At 49.1% G+C, this 20,674-nt stretch overlaps 1 protein-coding gene and 1 long non-coding RNA gene across 6 annotated transcripts in view; one reads left to right on the forward strand and one right to left on the reverse strand.

Annotated features, from left to right (window-relative positions):
- The window catches only part of IL16 (interleukin 16), a 160,721-nt gene that overhangs the window by 13,286 nt on the left and 126,761 nt on the right, over positions 1–20,674 (forward strand). Inside the window, exons 1-2 of one of the 5 annotated variants that reach the window (XM_084966696.1) lie at positions 6,522–6,699; positions 19,684–19,813. In XM_084966696.1, coding sequence (XP_084822822.1) covers positions 19,774–19,813 — 40 coding nt within the window. In that variant the 5' untranslated portion in view covers positions 6,522–6,699; positions 19,684–19,773. 5 annotated transcript variants of the gene reach the window in all.
- Positions 555–20,499, reverse strand: LOC146401605 (uncharacterized). The gene is made up of 3 exons (XR_014810381.1): positions 20,395–20,499; positions 3,239–3,970; positions 555–1,809 (listed from the first exon to the last, which is right to left on the reverse strand). It is a non-coding gene; the product is annotated as an uncharacterized LOC146401605 (long non-coding RNA).

Consider the following 20,674-nt stretch of genomic DNA (forward strand, 5'->3'; position numbering starts at 1 on the left):
TCAGTGGTAAGGTGTCCTTTAACTACTTTATGATGCCACACGCTTAAACACGCACTCAGGTTAGCAATTCAAAGGCCATTTTCCTATGGACTCACCCAATTCTGGACTTGATGGCAAATCGAGCCTTTCTTCCTCCTCTAGCTCGGCCCCCTCCTGGCAGGAGGCCCCTGGTAGGTTTCTTCCCTATCATACCCACTGCACTTTCTGACCCTCTGCGGGTTGGAGCTTGGGGGCAGAAAAAGAGGTCGGGACATCATGAGAGTTCTTTCCTGACAGATACTGCAGGGAGACCCAGCGTCTTGGTTCTCCCGTCTTGACCAGTGGCCATGACTAGTGTCCATCAAGGATGTGTTGGTGGGTTCTTTGGGCACATCTCCCACTCCTAGGAGTCTTTTTTTTTTTTTCTTTTGTCTTTTTTGTCTTTTTAGGACTGCACCCGCAGCATATGGAGGTTCCCAGGCTAGGGGTCTAATCAGAGCTGTAGCTGCCAGCCTTCGCCACACCCATAGCAACGCAGGATCCAAGTCGCGTCTGAAACCTGTGCCACAGCTCACAGCAATGCGGGATCCTTAACCCCCTGAGCGAGGCCAGGGACAGAACCTGCGTCCTCACAGTTGCTAGTTGGGTTCGTTAACCTTTGAGGCACAACAGACACTTCTTGCTCCTGGGATCTTCCTTAGGGTTTGAAGACAAATGCATCTCTCTTCCTACTCATTTCTTACTCTCAGCCCCTGGATGTCCTTTGTGTTTCTGGATTCTTCCTGCTGAGGTCTGTTTACTCTCCAGGGACACCTCTGGACAGGACCTAAGATGCCCGCCCTCTCTCTCGTGTGGTTCTCATCTTGCAGCAAGAGTCATGGATTCTTAGAGTCCCAACAGATTCTAGATGTGCAGACCCATCCCAGGGCAGCCACCTCTGTTTAGTTGCCAAAGCAACATCCCTTAACCTCCTGGGCAGAGGTAGTGCCTTTGCCCACTGCCGCCCCCTCCCTCCCGCTGCCAACACAGACAACTCCCTGGTAAGGCTTGCTCTCTCTGGCCAGGGCCCCGGCAAGGATCTATTGAGGGCACCCTATGGGCTGCTCACTTCCACACCCCTGACCAGCAGCGCAGAGCCTGACATTTAGCTGGTGCTCTGTTGGTGTTTGTTAAGTGACTGAACGAGTCCTTTGGTTTGGGGTCGGGAGGCGGCTCTGTGTGGGCTGGCTGTCCCCTTGCACCAGCCCCTCAGAGGAATCTTTTATTGAGGCTGGTGTTCAAGATCAGATCCAGCTCTCCATCTGCTCTGGGGCGTTTAGATGATGTCCTCAGAGGAGCAGGGACACATGAGTCTGGGACAACCAGAACGTGAATGACAGCTTTGCCTCTTTCTGTTTCTTTATAATGAAGGATCCACCGAGAGAACTTGAAAGGCTGATGGAGAGAATCCAGGCCTGGACACACTTTTGCTTTGGTGATTTGTACACACAGATACTGGGACAACTCTGGGCGCTGGTTTTCATTTTTCACCTGGCACAGTGTTGGTTTGACACAGTTGTGCAACTTTTGCTTCTCGGAAAGCTGAGGTTTCCTCCAATCATGCCCTCTTTGCCACCTCATTACTTCCAAGTCTTTCTCAATCCCCTGAGCCTTCTGGTTCCTGTTCTATTGTTTTCCAAAAAAATTGATTTTCAAGGAAAAGCCTTTGGCCAGAAGGGTGTTGATTCAATAGAGTCCATCACTGTGACTTCTATTAGTTCCATCTTTGCAGGAAGCAGGCTGGTCCAAGAGAAGATGGTTCAAATGAAGAATGACTGATAGCAAGAACGACTGTTTAAAAAATAAGGCCAAAACATCTGTTTCAATCAAATGCTTCATCATGAGATGTTCATTTTTACTCATTCATTCTTTCATTCATTCATCCAGTCCCCAGGGGTTGGGGATACAACAGATGGTTGGAGAAGTTCCTGTTGTAGCTCGGCAGGCTAAGAACCTGACATGGTGTCCCTGAGGACACAGGTTTGATCCCTGGCCTTTTTCAGTGGGTTAAGGATCTGACATTGCCGAATGCTATGGCATAGGTAGCAGATGTGGCTCAGATCCATCATTGCTGTGGCTGTGGCCTGGGTCAGCAGCTGCAGCTCCCATTCAGCCCCTAGCCTGGGAACTTCCAGATGCCACAGATGTGGCTGTAAATGGAAAAAAGAAGAAAAAAAGAAAAGAAAAAAGAAATAGTTGGATAGTCCTTGGCTGGCACATTCTTCAAAAAGGATTCCATGTAGTTGTCACCACATACCTGAGCTCCTGCTCCCGTCCTCTCTCGGGTACCCATTCATTCCATGCACCTGCTCACACCTTGCCTCACACCCTTTGGGACACTGACGGCTTGGCTTGTTCTGCTGCTCATCACCCTGCCTGCCTTTAATCTTGGCTCTTTATTCACAAGGAACCATCTCCACTCACCTGCCTTCTTGCATCTCTCAGGGGGTCTCCTAGGACTCATCCCTGATGGTCCTTGTGGCTGGAGAGTTCACAGTTTTGTGAAAGAAAGAGATAAATGTGGCAGGGGTGTGAACACTGACTCACTGCAGTGAGGATGTGTAAACAAACAGAGGGCTCTCACACTCTACAGTGCCCGTGATTTTCTTTACGAAGCCCTAAGGGGAGGATGGGGGTGGGTAACCAGATTCACAGCAACCTTGGAATCTTATTCCAGTGTAATCATTCAGACAGTCCCCTTGGGCAAAATATTTGATCTCTTAAGCTTGTCCTCGTTGCCTTTCTGTACCCCGAGATGGCATTCGGAGCCTGCAGAGGGCTTGCCGAGCGTGCATGGCAGGGGGGAGGAGGTGGGTCCTCGAGTCCGGGGTCTGTCCTGTTGGATCCTGAGCTCTGCCCTGGGGCACCTGGACTGCTCTGCTCCGTGGACTGGTAACAGTTGTGGGGGGACCAGCTTCCTCCCCTGGTATTCGTGGACCATGACCTTAGGAGTCTGTGGTTGGGGTGATTAGTGATGGGTGTCTCCTTTGGCCTGGTCAGAGCTGGTCCTTCCTGGTTGCCTTAGCATCATCACCTCAGCATTCTCAGCTAACTTCTGCTTATCCTCTGCCACACACTTGAACTTCTTGATCATGTGCCCAGCCCAGGGAATGGGGAACAATGAGTGCTAAATTCAAGACCCCCCCCTTTCCCCCCCGTTCTACAGTATCTCAAGTTCACTTTGCTGTGATTTCCCCCTGGGTTGTGTGGTTGTCATTACCTGAGAGGTGAGTCCAGCTGGAATTAGGCAGGAGCATTTCCCTCAACTTCCCAAAGACATCAGGGTCAAGGTCTCACATTCCCTTTTCCTTCTCTGGCCAGTCTCTCCTCCTGTCCATTATCCTTTGGGACCAGAGGTGTGGCTCCCATTTGTCTGCTTCCTCTAAGTTGTACCCCCTCCCTCTTGGGCAACATTCTAGACCACAGTCTCCTGTAGAGGCCAGAGGTATGTTCCCTCTCTTATGGGATAAACTAAGAAAATTTGCATCCAGACCTGCTTACGATAAGCCAGGGAGTACTGGGGATGAAAATCCAGTGGGGGACTCAGTGGGTTACAAACCCAACGAATATCCATGAGGATGAAGCTTCGATCCGTGGCCTCGCTCAGTGGGTTAAGGATCTGTGGTGTTGCCATGAGCTGTGGTGTAGGTCGCAGATGTAGCTTGGATCTGGCATTGCTGTGGCTGTGGTGTAGGCTGGCAGCTGCAGCTCCGATTCGACCCTTAGTCTGGAAACTTCCATATGCCACAGGTGTGGCCCTAAAAAAGAAAAAAAAAAATCCCAGTGGGGAAATCCCTTTCTTGCAACAAGTCTAGCTTACAGGACCACTGTGTGTCTGGAGACACCAAATTCCTAGGTGATGCATCAGAAGCTGAGTTGCTTTGCCTTCCTGCTTTATTGGTCCCTATCTGTTTGCCTTTCCTCCCATCTTCAAGCAGGTGTGGGCTTCAGGCTGTCTAGGAAAAGAGTAGAAACAAACAAACAAAAAAGCAAAAAACACATTAATACATTAAAAAATATAACTACCATACCCAAGTGCCACCACTACATAGACAGGACTATGGAGAACAGAAAGGGGCGGGCCTGAGGATGCTTTGGGGATCAGGAAGACTTCTAGTAAAGGCCAACCCAGCAGAAGGAAGGGCCTATCGACTTGTGCATAATCTTGAAAGAGATTTTTTTTTTTTTTTGTAACTGCACCCACAGCATGTGGAAGTTCCCAGGCCAGGGATCAAATCTGAGCTATAGCTACAACCTATGCCACAGCTATGGCAATGGCACATCCTTAACCCACTGCGCCAGGCTGGGAATCGAACCTATGCCTCAGCAGTGACCTGAGCCGCTTCAGAGACAATGCCAGGTCCTTAACCTTTGTGCCACAGTGGGAACTCCTCGAAAGAGATTCTTGAAAGGCCCATACAAAAATCAGTTGAACTGTTAAGAACGATACCCCCCAAGCAACTGAATTGCCTGTTAAGCATTTGCAGTTTTCTTCTGATTACAAAGTAATAAATACTGGTTGTGGAAAATTGAGGAAAATAAACATTGCTGATTTTCAGTGTATTCCCTTAACATATATTTTACATGCCATAGAGTGCTTATCAGACACTACGTGAACAGGCAAGTGACATGTTGTGTTAACCCACTGGATTGGGGGGTTAATTTGTGACCGTAATGTACCCTATCTTATTCTGACTAAGGAAATTGAGAGAAGTAAGATGCTGCCGTAACAAACACCCAAAATACATGGCATCCATGGAGTCATTAGGTAATTGGCAGTGAGAAACAGAGTCGGAAGAAACCACCAGCTCCTGTTATGTTGTGGTGAGATATTTATGACTGGTCTCCTGGGTGTAGCTCCAGAGAAAGTGGTTGGAAAGTTGGTTATTTGTGTTGCTTGTTTCTGGCCATGTTGAACATGGTGTTACAAGGAAGAGATGCTCGTGGAAAAGAATCAATTAGTTTCCAAGAGTAATAAAAGGGAATGGCGAAGGGCCAGAAATGCAGGTGGGGAAAATCAACTGCCTCTAGATGATGGAGTCAGAAACTGAGTTGAGAAAGACTTTGGAGTGGCCGAAGGCAAATTCAGATTCAGGGTGTGGTCCCCAGTGTGGTATCCAGTTGGAATCAGGGCAAAAATCAGATGAAAGGTGTGCATCTAACAGCTGTTATTACCGTTTCCCTCTGGTTACAAAGTCTCAGAGGAAGCAGAAGAAGGACGTGAACTTCACACTTGTTGCTCTAGGTTGCCTTAAGGCAGCCACTCTTGTATTAAGAGGCTTGGGGGCATGGCATAAAGAAATAAAGCAGATGTGGGAACCAAGTCTTGAAAGAACAGTGGGTGTGGTTCCTGGAAGATGAAACTGGAAACTTGACTACTGAGCTTGAGAGTCATACTGCCAGAAAAACTTGAAAAAAAAAAAAGGTTCCTGGCCTTAAAAAGGCCTGTGATTGCTTGAGACCTTTAACCCTATAACCACCCTGAAGCTCCAGCCATCCACCAGGCAGCACACAGGCTGAGAAAGCTCTGCAGCTCCCATGGAGGGCATACTTTCCAAAGTCTACTGCAGAAGTGGCCAGGGAGGCCATGGAAAAGGAAGAACTTTCCAAAGTGTGTCCTTGGAGAGCAGGACAGAATGCAGTGCCCTCCTGAGAGCAGAGTGGAGGCCTCATCAGGGAACATCCCCCATCCTCAGACTGGAAGCCTTTGCCATGGCTGTCCAGCAGGATTCAGAGTTTCTACGGGCCAGTGACCACTGGGTGCCTGCCATTTTTCTTCTCTTTGAATGGGACTATGCCATGGCTGTTGTCCTGCCGCTCTAGCACTGAATGCTAGGTGTGCAGAGGCCACTAATTGGACTTTTTCAATCAGCCTTTGGCAAACTCCCACTGGCCAGATCCAGCCTACTGCTTGATTTTGTAAGTAAAACCTGGTTGGAACACAGCCATGCCCAGTTATTTACAGATGGTCAGAGACTGCTGTGGGGCTACAATGGCAAAATCAAATAGTTGCAGCAGAGATCTTATGGCCCACAAACCCAACATGTTTACTCTCAGGCCCTTAAGAAAAAGTTTGCTGGGAGTTGCCATTGTGGTGTAGCAGAAATGAATCCGATTAGTTAGTACCCATGAGGATGCAGGTTCGATCCCCGGCTTCACTCAGTGGGTCAGGGGATCTGGCGTTGCCATGAACTGTGGTGTAGGTCACAGACAAGGCTCAGATCCTGTGTTGCTGTGGCTGTGGTGTAGGCCAGTAGCTGCAGCTCCCATTTGCCTTCTAGCCTGGGCTTCCATATGCCGCAAGTGCGCCCCCTCCCCCAGAAAAAGAAAAAGTTTGCTGACTCCTACGGTAGACAGATAGTCCTCTGGACCGAGAGCAGCTACATCTGGCTTGATGCAGAGACCACTGTGCATCTGCTGGGAATTCTGATCTTTTGAGCTGGGAGCTGGGACCGGATGGGAGGGTGGCTCGTCTCCCATGGACTGGGGGTGTTTTCTTTGTGTGGGGGAAGGGGACAGAAGAGGGATATTGGTGACCAGGCTGTAGCTGAGACATTGAATCCTTGTGCTCTTTCTAGCTGCCTGTCAGCTGGGCAAGAGCAGAGGGTGAGTTCTAGGCAATAGATCATGAATGAAAATGACACGGGTCACGTCCGGCCTGAGGCATTGAAAAGCCCACGGGTAAGTCTCCACGCTCCTTTGTCCTCTGTTCTGGAACTCTGGAGGCGTCATGTTGAGATGGTGGAGACACAGGAGGAGACAGCCCGGGTCCCTGAGTCACCACTTGGAAAGTGCTGCCTTGGAGAGTGGCCTGAGTTGCATCAGACTTTGTGTGAATGAGAACCAAACTTCTGTTGGGGTGAAAGCACTGAGAGTTGAGGATTGATTTTGTTATTGCAGCTGAAACTGCTATTCTTTAAAAAATTTTTTTTTGCATTGAGGTATAAATGATGTACAACTTTACACTCATTTTAGGTATGCAACGTAATGAGTCAATATTTGTATATATTGTGAAACAATCAGCACACCAAGTCTAGTTCACATCCCTCATCATGCAGAGTTACAGAGGTTTTTTGTTTTGTTTTGTTTTGTCTTTTTGCCTTTTCTAGGGCCGCACCCGTGGCATATGGAGGTTCCCAAGCCAGGGGTTGAATTGGAGCTATACCTGCTGGCCCACGCCAGAGCCACAGCAACGCGGGATCTGAGCCGAGTCTGCAACCCACACTATGGCTCACGGCAACGCCGGATCCCCAACCCACTGAGCCAGGCCGGGGATTGGACCTGCAACCTCATGGTTCCTAGTCGGATTAACCACTGTGCCACGACGGGAACTCCTGGAGCTCTGCACCTTTTGACTCCCTTCATTCGATTTGCCCCTTGCTCTGGCTGCCTGCCACTTAGCAACCACTAATATGTTCTCTGTATCTGTGAGCTTGGATTTTCTTTTGTGTTGCTGTTGTTGTTTCTTCAGATTCCACGTATAAGTGATATCATGCAGTATTTGTCTTTCTCTGCCTATTTCAGTTAGCATAATCCCTTCAAGGAGCATCCATGTTATCACAAATGGCAAAATTTCACCTTTTTTATGGATGAATAATAGTCTATTGTATGTTGTATATTTCATCATCAGCAAAATAACATGTTCTTTTCTTTATCCATTCATCCATCAATCGACACCAAGATTGTTTCCATATCTTGGCTATTGTGAATAATGTCACAGTGAACATAGAGGGGCATATATCTTTTTGAATTAGTGTTTCTGTTTTTTGGGGGGTAAATACCCAGAAGTGGAATTGCTGAATCATATGGGAGTCCTCTTTTTAATTTTTTGAGGAACCTCCATACAGTTTTCTGTGGTAGCTGTACCAGGTTGCACTCCCACCAAGATGGCACAAAGATTCCCTTTTCTCTAAGTTCTTACCCACACTTGTCTCTTCTTGTCTTTTTGATACTAGACATTCTAACAGGTGTCAGGTGATATCTTCATGTGATTTTGATTTGCGTTTTCCTGATGATTAGTGCTGCTGGGCACCTTTTCATGTACTGAAACTGCTGTCTATCTGATATAATACACATCTCCTCTATGTAATAATTTAAATAAAATTGAGCTTGCACTTGTATATAATTATTAGTCAATGATACAATTTATATTTATATTATTATTCTTATTTTGTCTTTTTCAGGGCCACACCTGCAGCATATGGAAGGTCCCAGGCTAGGGGTCAAAACGGAGCTGGAGCTGCCAGCCTATACCACTGCCACAGCAGTGCGGGATCCAAACTGCATCTGTGACCTACACCACAGCTCACGGCAATGCTGGATCCCCCAACCCACTGAGCGAGTCCAGGGATTGAACCTGCATCCCCCTGGATGCTAGTCAGGTTCTGAGCCACAACGGGAACTCCCCATATTTATATTATTAATCGCCTTACGTCCTATGTCAAATAGTCTTGTAAACATGACTTTAATAACTTCCTAACATTTCATTATATTATTTTATTGATAACGTTCAATGCTTTGGCAAGTATGCTGAGAAAGACGAGTTCAGAAGGGTCACTCAATGCAATTTTTCTGAAATGCAGTTGAAGAAAGTGTTTGTCTCCTGTGATCCGGTATTTCTATTTCTGGAAACTTATCATCAGGACATAATAAGAGATATGGACAAAAATTGATGAACAAAGATTTTTGTTTTAGCGTTATTATATCAAAATTGAAAATCATCTGGAGTTCCCGTCGTGCCGCAGTGGTTAACGAATCTGACTAGGAACCATGAGGTTGCAGGTTTGGTCCCTGGCCTCGCTCAGTGAGTTAAGGATCTGGCATTGCCATGAGCTGTGGTGTAGGTTGTAGACATAGATAGGATCCCGCATTGCTGTGGCTGTGGTGTATGCTGGCCGCTGCAACTCCGATTTGACCCCTAGCCTGGGAACCTCCATATGCTGTGGGAGCGGTCCTAGAAAAGGCAAAAAGACAAAAAAAAAAAAAAAAAAAAAAAGAAAAAGAAAAAGAAAATTTTCTGCATGTTCAACAGTAAGCAAAGAGTTACATAAATGACAGTGCTTTTCCAGGCGTTGCCTGTTTGTTGATGCGGCTTATTTAGCATCAGATGTTTGTAGCTAGAGACACAGAAAATCGGTCTGATCTAATACCTGGCAGATTGGATGCTGCTGCCTTTCACACTGTACCTATTCATTCCCTGCTGACTGCCTTGGATTGGGTGGGGCTGGCCAAGGTTTGTCTCTGTTTCATTTCTTTGGCGACTCACAACTCCTGGCTGCAAAGATTCTTCAGATGGTCTCTTGGACATCAAACAGTGACAGCCCAACATTTGGTTGCACAAAGTGCAAATGAATCATGAACACGTGGATTCTATTTCCTTTCAAATACACAGGGATTTCAATTTATGGGAAATGGACTGTGGGCTGCACAAATTAGCACTAGGTTTGGGAAATTGGTTGAATCCCTGACCAGGTCCTGAGTTTGGTCGTGTCCATCTGCTCTTCCCCTCAGCTCCCCTCCTTAGCATCCTAGAAATGACAGCTGTTTCATTCCAGGGGATGCGAAAAGCTAGCCTTTCCTCCAAGAAAGATGGGAGGCCAGCTTATTTTGCCAGAGGTTCCTGAAGTTTATTTCTTTTGTCCCCAAGCCAGCGAAGACTAAACAAAATACAGAATGGATCCTCCCTTCCCCTTGGCTTCTGTGTTGGAACTTAATTTTTATTTCTCTCTTTAGTTTCTTCTCTGCCTTGATGTGGCATGTCTCTTCTATAGCATATCCCTTAAATGTTGGAATTTCCTGAGACTTCCTCCTGAGCCTGTTGTTCTTATTGCACTTTCCAGGTGATTTTAAATCTGAACCCTCAGCTTGGATGACTTCCTCTAGGCTGATGATGCCCAGATTTCTACCTCCAGCCCAGACCGGTCTCCCGGCCCCCAGGTCTTGCATCCATGTGCCTACCAGGCATCTTTACTCTCTGTAGCCACAGATGCCCCAAACTCACTATGTCCAATCACCACTCATCCTTTCCCTCCTCACTCCAGCCATTCTCTCTCTGCCCTTAAACTATTTTAGGAACCAGCAGTGCCAGTCATTCGGTCACCAATGCCATTATTTAACTAGTGCAGGAAACTTTGAGCTCTCACTGTATGCCAGGCACTGACACTGTATGCCAGGCACTGAATTAGATAAGGGGCCGCAAAGATAATTAGGACCTAGTTCTTGCCCTGAACATCCTCATAACGCCGTGGGCTAGATGGACATATGAATGAGTAATCACAGCACTCTAGAAAGCCCAGCATTAGACATGTGCAGAGGCTCCTCCACAGCATGGCAAAGGGGACCCATCACAGTGGAGATGGGGAAAATTAAAAGGAAGGTGTTTTGTTTTGTTGGTCGTGCCTGCAGCACGTGGAAGTTCCCAGGCCAGGGATTTTTAAAAAAATTGTATTGGCCTAGAGTTGATGTACAATGTTGTATTAGTTTCAGATGTACAACAAAGTGAATCGATTATACATATAAATATATTCATTCTGGGCCAGGGATTGAACCTATGCCACTGCAGTAACCAGAGCCATAGCCATGACAACGCCAGGTCCTGAACCCACTGAGCCACCAGGGACCTCTTCGGAGGAAGGTTTTAGAAGCCTGATGCCTGAGCTGAGGATCAAAGGGTGAGTTGGGTAAAGCTGGAGAGGGGAGGCGGTGTGTGCAAAAGCCCTGGGGTGGGACGCAGTGGGGTGGGAGCAGACAAACAGCACAGTTTCATTGCAGTTGGAGGTTGGAGGCTGGCGACGGACAGGGCTTGGCTGGGATCGCAGGGCTGACAGGGGCCAGATCCTGCAGGTCTTACACATCTTGTTCGTAGGTCTGGATTTTATCAGATAGTTTATGGGGAATCTCAGAGGAACGTTAACTAGAAGGTGTAAAGTCTGATTTCTGTGGCTGCGGGAGAGGAGGAATTTGAGGAGAGGAAGACAGAGGAAGGCGGGGAAGTTGAGATGCTGGGGTTGTTCTGGCTACGGGTCTGAGAGCCTAATTCAGGGAGTGGCAAAGGGAACAGACAGAAGGCAGTGTATTCGAGAGATGTTTGGAATGTAGCCTGGCAGGATTGAGTTGAAGTAGGGATAAGAGAAAGGAGTCAGGGATGGCTCCTAGATATCTGGCTTGAGTGATAAGGAGTCTAGTAATGGTGCCAGGAGAGAAAGCACAGGGCGTTTCAGAAACATTCTCCCTAGGTTGGCTCATAGTTCTGGATCCCCTCCTGTTTCATATCTCCTGGTACCCTGGTGGGTGCTGGTTCCTCTGGTACAGACGTACCAGCATCCTTACTCACCTCAACTCACCTGAGTGTCGGTTCATCCATCCAGAGCCTCTCTGACCTGCATCTCTGACCTGCATCTGCCCTCCTCTGTGCCCTCGCACCTCCCAGGACTAGGCTTGATCCCTGCCCCCACCCCACTGCAGTGTGTGTAACTGCCTCTATCCCTGCCATCACTCTCCATTAGAGAGCCCCTCAGGACTGCAGCCCAGTGGCCGTTCAGTTGCTGTTTGCTGCCTACATCTTGGTTATAGGATGGAAACTCAATGCATCAGCGAGATGAGGACAGCATGGGGGGGGGGTGTCATCTGAGCTTTGATTTTGTGGCTGTTGTTCCAGTGTAGTCTCAGGGACGTTTGCAGCAGGGTGGCCAGCATCTGATGGTATGACTTGGGGCTGTAGCAACTTCTTAGGACCACATCCGCCTATTGGGTAAGTGGGAAGTTTCATCTGCGCAAATGGATGGCCAGCCCTCTGGAGGCAGAGTCCACTGACCATAGGGTGTGGGCTCAGGCCTTTCAGAGACCTGCTCGGGGCTGGTGGAAATGCTGAGCAGCGGAAGGAACAACATGAAGGCCATAAGAGGCCACAGCGAAGGGAGCCGAGATGGGAGCATTACTAGGCCTTTCCTTTGGTTCCTCAGTAGCCCAGGCAGACAGCTGCAAGCGGGATCTTCGCAGAGGACAAGGACAGCAGATGATCGAGGTGTTGAGGGCAGAGGATGGGGAAGGCAGAGACTAGAGCAGTGGAAGGAAGAGGAAAGGGACCAGTGGCCCTAGTGAAGAGCATGCTGTGTCCCCTGAAGATAGTCAGCCTCAGAGACAGTGAACTTGAAGCTGGTAGGGGGACTGACATTGGGAGGCTCCAGGCTGACCGCCTCCCCTGTGGTTCTCCCGACTCTGTGGCCAGTGGAGGGGGCAGGGAGGGTGGCACGGCCTGGGAGGAGCTGGGAAGGCACCTGGACGGAGCGAGGCTGCCCTTGAGGCCCAGCTCCATGCCACGTCCTCCACGAAGTCTGGTCTGTGTTCTCACCACTGGGATTCCTGTTCCTCCTGGAGCTCACTCTGGCCCCCCACACCCATCCAGTCCACCCCCGCAGTGTGTCCTCAGCTCCCCAAGGTCCTCCCACGCTGTCCTTTGGACACAGGCCTGGGGGCTGGTCTTTGCAACTGGGCTCTTCAGCTTCCTTTGAGAATAAGCTCTGGCCTTTGTTGTCTCCTCTCTGGACCTCAGAGACGAGACCTGGCCTGGGGTGGACCTATTTCACTTTGGGGTCCGTCCAAGCACGTCCAGTTCCCCCTGCAGAGGTGGGATTCAGACAGTGGTCCTTTGTCTCCCTGGCCTCCATCAGCCTCCATCTGAGCACTCCCACCCAGCTGCTGCCTGGCGCAGCTCCCCTCTGCTGGACCCTGAGTCATTTCCCCACTGGGTAGGAAGGGCCAGCTCGCTCCATCTTCCCAATGGTGGGGTCACTGCCTACCTTTGTGATTCCATTGGCCCCCTGGGACTATTCAGGATTGTCCCTTTATTTCAAAGTCAGCTGATTAGCAACCTTAATTCCACCCCCTCAAAGGAGAGCGAAGACATGACACAGGGCTTATGATGGGGTTTTCATGTTGGTTCTGCTTCCCATGTCCTTCCTGTGTCCTCACCCCTCACTGGGTCCCTTATTGCTCTCCCCCCCCACACACTGCCTGGCCTGTTCCTGGAAAGACTGTCCTTCTTGTTCCCTGTGCTGCAACAGACAGCCTGGCTGAAGCTCTGGGCTCGGCCAGCCAGCCAGAGCGTGGCCACCAGGGTTTGTAGATAACTTGTCCATTCCTTCCCTACCTTCTTGTCTGGAATGGAGGCGATGGCCAAGCTTTGCTGCAGCATTCTGCAGTGTGATGTTGACCACTGCCTTAATTAAGACCAGTAGATGTGAGAAGTTGCCATCGTGCCTCAGTGGTTAACAAACCCGACTAGTATCCATGAGGATGCAGGTTCAATCCCTGGCCTTGCTTAGTGGGTTAAGGATCTGGTGTTGCTGTGAGCTATGGTGTGGGTCACAGATGTGGCTCAGATCTTGAGTTGCTGTGGCTGTGGCGTAAGCCAGCAGCAACAGCTCTGATTCGGCCCCTAGGAACCTCCATATGCCGAGGGTGGGGCCCTAAAAAAAAAAAAAGACAAAAAATAAACAAACGAAAGACTCGTAGATGTGAAATGACTAGTGTGGTGCCTAACATGGAGTAAAGACTCAGGAACTGGCAACTTTTTCCTGGGATCACCACATCTTCCAGACGAGAAAACCAGTCTGTGCTTTTGCTCTTGTTTGAATGTTGTAGGAGGTTCGATTTGTCCTTCCAATACATGCTTAACAATGATAAGGCATTGTAAATATCAGAAATTGGCACAAGAGGCTCTCATAATTTCTGAGTGCAAAAGTAAAATTTAAAGGCTGTAAGCATTTTTAAAGTGAATGTGTTGGTTGAACAAGAAAATTGATTTTTTTTGGTGCATTTACCATCCATGGGGATAAAGGCATTTGGGCTCATGATTACATGAGATTGAAAAAAATAGTTTCCTGGCTGTCACTGAGCCATCCCAGGCTTCCTCGGGGTCCCTGTCATGCAAGCTGTCACATGTCCCTCCATGCAGTGTGGCAGTCCCATCTGTGGGCATGTGTGGGCGTCGGCACTGACCTCATCTGAGGACAGAACAGGCCACTTGCTGCACAGGCCCTGAAGGAGAATGAAGAGGCAAAGCCTTAGATGTTTGTGACATTTTGATGCTGCCGGCAGACATTGGCTCAGCTCATCCTTCAGTGTTAAATGTGATTTGACAATGACAGCAGGGAGCTCAGACACCCCAGCAGAGGGGACAGGGTTTGGGAGGAGAAAGTGGGCTGTGGGAACTGGCCCTTGGGCTGTTGCAAGCCTGGCCTCAGGGAACACCACCAGTCCATTACATAAGAGGCACTTGGTTTGGGCTGTTCCTCTGGGGGAAGATGCCCATGCTGGTTCCTGCCAGGGGAGTAGCTTGTGGTTCGGAAGAATGGAGCAGGGACAGGTGCCACGGGCCAAGCTAGGGGCCACTAAACTAGACGAAATCGACAGTCAAGGGTAGGCTTCAGATCCAGCTGAGGGTGGACAGGCCAGTCAACAGAAGTAGGAGGAAGGCTTGGCTGAGCAAGTCAACACCTGGGAGGACTCGGAGTTCCTCCAGGCAGGTCGATCATGGGCTCACCAGCCAAGCTCTCTGAGTCTCCAGCATTCTGGCTGCCTGGTCAGACTTGGCTCAGGATTGGGTAGGGCTCACTTTGCAACGGGAGGCATCTGTGTCTATAACCCTGAGGGGCTGGGGGACACAGGGACCAGCCAGGGAAGGAAACCCAACCCTTCGACGTGAGCATGGTCCAGAGGGGTACTGAAAGGGTGTGGGGGCGAGACAAGTGCCAAGCCCTAGGATCCTAGTGAGGGACACTACTGGGGGAGGCAGAGGCCGAGGCCAAGGGGAGGACACAGAGCTGAAACGTGGGAGTTGAGGTGACATCTTTCCTCAGGTAATTTGACTGGTAGGAGATGCGACAACCCCCTCCATACTTTGTTGCAGACCCCGGGTGACAAAAAGATAGTCCCTTGGTCACCTTTTGCAGGGGAAGGATACCAAGGACAAGGCTTTAGTTATGGGAAGAGGCCACAGAGAAAGAGTGGAGGAAACAGAGAGAAAGCCCCCCATGAAGGTGAGACCCCCATCATATTTCCCTTCTACTTTGTGGTTGTAATAGAGATTGCGCCCCTACACCCCCATTTCATTCCCTTGGGTTGGGGGTGTCTTCTGAGAGGAAGGAGCTGTGTGAGGAAGCTTTAGGGGCTTCTGCCTGAAGCTGGCGGTGGCCAGAAACTCAGAAGTCAGGATCAGGGCCTTCGTCTCAGACATGAGCTCCTGGAGGCCGGAGGCTGAGAGCAGCTCGCTCACGGTTCTGCTTTGGTTTCACCCCTGCTGCGAACTGCAGAAATGTTAACCTCAAAAGCCATGGCGTTGGGCTGGTGATTCCTCGTGCAGCTTCCCAAACTTTCCACCGAAGCCCCTGGGGACATTCAGTAGCGGATGAAACTGTTGTCATCATTGCTAGAAACGGGACATGTAGGTTGTCTTAAAGGCATGCTGACCAGTTGAGGAAATAATTCAGCAGATCCTTCCTTCCTTCCATCTGTCCGTCTGTCTGTCCGTCTGTCTGTCGTTTTAGGGCCGCACCTGCAGCATATGGAAGTTCCCAGGCTAGGGGTCGAATCTGAGCTACAGCTGCCGGCCTACACCACAGCCACAGCCATAGCAATGCAGGATCCAAGCCATGCCTGACCTACACCACAGCTCACAGCAACTCCAGATCCTCAACCCACGAGGAGGCCAGGGATCAAACCCACAACCTCATGGATATAGTTGGATTTGCTAGCCGCTGAGGCACTATGGGAACTCCAGCAGCAGATATTTCTTAAGCATCTACTGTGCTGGACCCCAGCTTAGACACCTGGGATAAATCAGTGAACAAAACCAAGACCTCTTCCTCAGCTGCTCAGCTCTGGCCTCCCAAACACTAGGGGCTCGTGTGTGTGTGTGTGTGTGTGTGTACGTGTATGTGTACACAAATCTGTTCCTTTTGGAAAAATTAATTAGGAAATGCAGACAAAAAGAAACGAAAAGCACTCATAATCTCACTAGCTAGAGATAACCTTTGTTTATATCTTGGCACAAACTGTTTTTAGAAAAAAAATCATGTATAAACATGCAATCTTCCTTATTTCTCTGTTATTGAACTTAACTCTTAGGCCCCCATTTCTGTGGATGGTGGAAAATTTGATTTTGCCAATTCAAAGTACATTCAGTCATTCCTGGTTGACTCCTGATTTTCCTGTCTCCTCTGGATACCTGCTCAGCCAGTTCGGGGTCTCCCTGCCTCGTTGCTATGTGGTATGGAGGCACTGGGGAGGGTTTACACAGCCCACGGTTGCCTTTCTGAGACATTCACTGTGGAGGGAGCCTGATAGCCTCTCCTTTGCCTGGGAGGTTCCAGCCCCACTGTGTTGGCTGCCAGGGCATCTGGTCCCTCCACCATGAAGGTCACCCTGTTTCTTCCACATCCAACTGTCCAGACCTCCTGGGTCAACTGGCATGTTCAGGCCTTCTGGGTACCTCTTTAAGGCACAGGGAACTTCCAGCTACACCCTCTCCTACCCTAGCCTCTGTGTCCCCATAGGAAGCTCAGGGGATTGTCCCAGGATCTTGGTCCAGATATCCCAGGTGGATATTTCCACTCCAAGTAGGCCCAGGACACTCAGTTGAGGCTCTTTCCTCTTAGTGTTTCAGGCAAAGGATGGGAGGCAGGTCTCCCTGCTAGGTCTTGTCCTCAGGGTGTACTGCCCCTGTGTCTTGGTGCCAACTGGGAAGGGCACCAAAAGCAAGGGGTTCCTTCTCAGGCCCCAGCCTTTGGCACTTGAAACCCATCTTCCCTCCAGTTGGGCAGACTTTTATCTTCTTTTAAATAAGAAAATAGCTTTTCTTATATCATCGAATGTTCTTCCCAAGTCTGTGGTTTTATGGTGTAAATGTTGTGCTTTGTGTCCTCCAGGCTTTGCTCTTTGTAGTCGAAGCCAAGCTCTTGGCATCAAAGAAACAAACACAATAAAAACAAGTCCAAATGTGTTAGTTTCCAATTGCTGCTGTAACAAATCACCACAAAATTAGTAGCTTAAAACAATATAAAGTGGTATCTTACAGCTCTGGAGGTCAGAAGTCCAAAATGGGTCTCACTGGACTAAAATCAAAGGGTTGGCAGAGTTAACACTCCTTTCTGGAAACTGGAAGAGAGACTCTTTTTTCCTTATTTTTTCTAGCTTCTGGGGGCCACCCACATCTTGGACACCCTCCTCTTGGACTCTGATTCCATTGGGCCCACCTGCATGATCCAGGATAATGCCTTTTATTTTATTTTATTTTATTTCATTTATTTGCTTTTTAGAGCCTTACCTGCAGCATACGGAAGTTCCCAGGCGAGGGTCTGAATCCGAGCTGCAGCTGCCAGCCTACACCAGAGCCATAGCAACGTGGGATCTGAACCGCGCCTGAGACCTACAGCACAGCTCATGGCAATGCCAGATCCCTGACCCAGTGGACAAGGCCAGGGATCAAACCCTTGTCCTCATGAATACTAGTCAGATTTGTTTCCTCTGCACCACAACGGGAACTCCTAATCCCTTTATTTTAAATTCAGCTGATTAGCAACCTTAATTCCATCTGCAACCTTAATCCCCCCTGAGTGAAACATAACTTGTTCACAGGTTCCCAAGAACAGCATGTGGCATCTTTGGAGGGGCCTTTATTCTGCCCACCAATCAAACAATACATCCTTTGTCAAAGACTTAACGCACATGATCTAAAGCTATGACTTCCAAAAATATAATCTTTGCTACTGATTTAACAAAGTCTACTTAGGGGTTCCAAAGCCAATGACTTGACTTAATTTTTTAAAATTTAAAAATGTTTCTATCATCCTATAGGTGGTGTGAACTGAAAGCCCTTGCTATTATCTGACTTATGTAGATAACATTATGGATGTTGGAAAGCTCAGTGGATGCTGGGAAGCTCATGAAGAAAACACCCCTCAATTTTACTTCTTCACATTTAATCTAGTTTCACGTCCACTGAGCACACTCCACACTCTGTGTCTGTAACCTGATTTAATTCACTTAGCAATGTAATGCAGACATCTTTCTATGATAATACATCTTACTTTATTACATCATTTTAACTTCTGCTAAGTATTCCCTATTTATCTAGTCAGTTTCTGTTGTGGCTGGAACTGGGTACCACTAGAATGCAACCAAAGTTTCATGCATAGTTTAGCTGCAGCATCCTGCAGGTTCCTGGCCTGGGCAGTGAGTTAGTTACCCAGAGCGAGGCTGAGCAGGCAGTAGGGGAGCGCCATCTCCAGATCTTCACCCTCATCCTGGGATAAGGGTGACTTTCAGGGAGCTGTTCTGACTCCAGGTGCTGATAGCAGAGGTTCTTCTGGCACCCTGCAGCACTGCCCTGAGAAATGATTATTTAAGGGATGTGGAGGGGATGGGGAGGTGGGGGGATGGCTAGAGTGGTCACAGTGACCTAGAGGTGGTTGCATCAAGCGACAGTGACTCTTCAAGACGATGAATGCCAAGGGGCCTGAGGCAGCCACCGCAGGGGCCCATCCCTGGAAGACCTGGGTCACTTGGCAGGTGACATGTAACCCAGGAACTGGCCCGGGGTCTGTCTCACTTGCTTCCCTGGTGAGTTTTTCTCTCTCTCTCTCCAACAGAGCAGGCTTTCCCCTTGGTCTGCTGTCACACTGCTGTGTCCCGAAAACCATCACATTCTTCCCCAGTTTACAGCGCTGACTCTTTGCCCACTGATTGTATATTCCTTTGGTTGTTTCGGTGGGGGAATCCAAGGATTTATTTAACCCAGCAATCAAATTGGTCATTTAAAATAATAGTACGTCTCATCCAAGTCTAAAAATAAATCCCCCTAGTATGGGAAGGCCAGCAAGGGGAAGTGGGGCAGAGTAGGCTGAAAACATTTTATAGCCCCGTTACCAGGGTCTGAGTCCACTTTTCTTTCATCTATCCTTGTCCTGACATGGGCGGGGAGTCAGAGTGCCTTCTGTTTGTCTTGATTAAAAATCAGCCTCCACCTTCCCCTAAGGCCAACTGCCCTTCTCGGGGGACACAGGCTGCATTCACCATGCCCAGCTCTGCCCCAGCCCTGTGCAGATTTTATGAAAGGCGTTTTCACTTGGATTAAACAGGCGCTGTGTTTGTGTGTGGTGTGTGCAAAGGAGAAAATGAATCACTTCAACTTCAGGCAAGGATTTTAGGTGTTGTGTTTGTCCCTTGCAATTACATAAACACAGTAGAGCTCATTAAAAAAAAAAAAAAGACTTGGGGGGGAGGGGGGAGCCGGGTTGAGTGCTTGGGATGATTTAACAGTTTAGCACAGTTTCCATACATTAGACCTCAGAAGGCGTTGTGTTCTGCCCTCTCACAACAGACTCCGAGCCCAAAGGAAAGTTTGAGGTTTTACATTTCTGTTTGTGGTACAGGAAAAGGCTTAGGATCTGAGGGCTTGATTCAGTGAAATAACATTGCCTTCTACACATTTGCTTCGCAAGGAGGGCAGGAGTTGGAAGCGACCGTTTTTTTTTTTTTTTTTTTTGAGACGTTAAAGATTTGCTGGCAGAGGGAAAGGGGTTTTTTTTTTCCTCCCTCCCTGCCGAGGAAAAACAGTTCTAACGAGGAGTTACTTTGTAATTTTAACTCCCATTCAAATACTCCCAGCCGTAGGCACTGCCGTTGATCCCCCACGACTTCGGGATCCAGACTCAGAGGGACGGCTCCCGGCTCTCTGGCATCCTCAGAGCCCCCGTCATGAGTTTACAGAAGACAATCTTCCCTCGAAGGGAGAATGGTAAGTGGGGCGGCTTCCTGAGGGATTCATGGCGAGGTGGGGATGGAGGGTTTGACTTTTGGACCCCTTCTTTGGGAGTGGACGCACAGGGAAGCATTGTTTTGGTTGTGCCCTGGTGTGTGTGTGTGTGTGTGTGTGTGTGTGTGTGTGTGCGCGCGCCCGTGAGTGATCGCTCACGCACGTGTGTGGTACAGCAGAACGCGGTCCCTCCCTGCCTGTCTGCATTGTCCTCCCAGATGCTGGCTGAGCGCTTACTAGGCTGCTTGGCAGAGGGGTGAGGGATGGGCATATTGCAGGACCCCCAAGGGCATGAGACTGAGCCCAGGCTGGAGCAGCTGGTTTCTACCTGCCCTGTCTTCCTCTCCGAGTGTGCCTGGCCACACTCAGGGGAGGGGCATCTGATGGGATGATGCCTAAATACCCAGCCCGTCCGGCCAGGCTCTGCTTCTAGCCAGATGCGAAACAGGAGGGGGAGCTGCTCGGCATCTGGGGGAGATGGGAAAGAGAGCAGGTCTCTGGAGCAGGGGACCCTTCTGAGCCTCGCAGATCTGAGCACTGGGAGGGGCGCCAGGACTCCCTACCTTGCTGCAGGTACAGCTCCGTGGACCAGATCGCTTCTTACGACGACCGCCTTCATTTTCTCGGGAAATATGAACAAACACGCATCAGGGAAAAGGATTTTAACCCCTCAGCCCAGCTTTTAAAGTCAACACTGGCAAAACTTCAGCTCTGTCGTAACTTTGGCATAAGAGAATAAACACGTGGTTTTCTTTAAAAAGGAGAGCAAGTCAAAGGCACATTCTGACTTTTCCAGCTCCAGGAAGATGTGGCAGATATGGCTAGAATCCTGGGATCCCTTTA

This window comes from Sus scrofa, chromosome 7 (genome assembly GCF_054392235.1).
Source record: "Sus scrofa isolate SSC_HxYL_T2T_F1_AM1 chromosome 7, Sscrofa_HxYL_maternal_Yorkshire_Landrace_v2.0, whole genome shotgun sequence".
NCBI lineage: Eukaryota > Metazoa > Chordata > Mammalia > Artiodactyla > Suidae > Sus > Sus scrofa.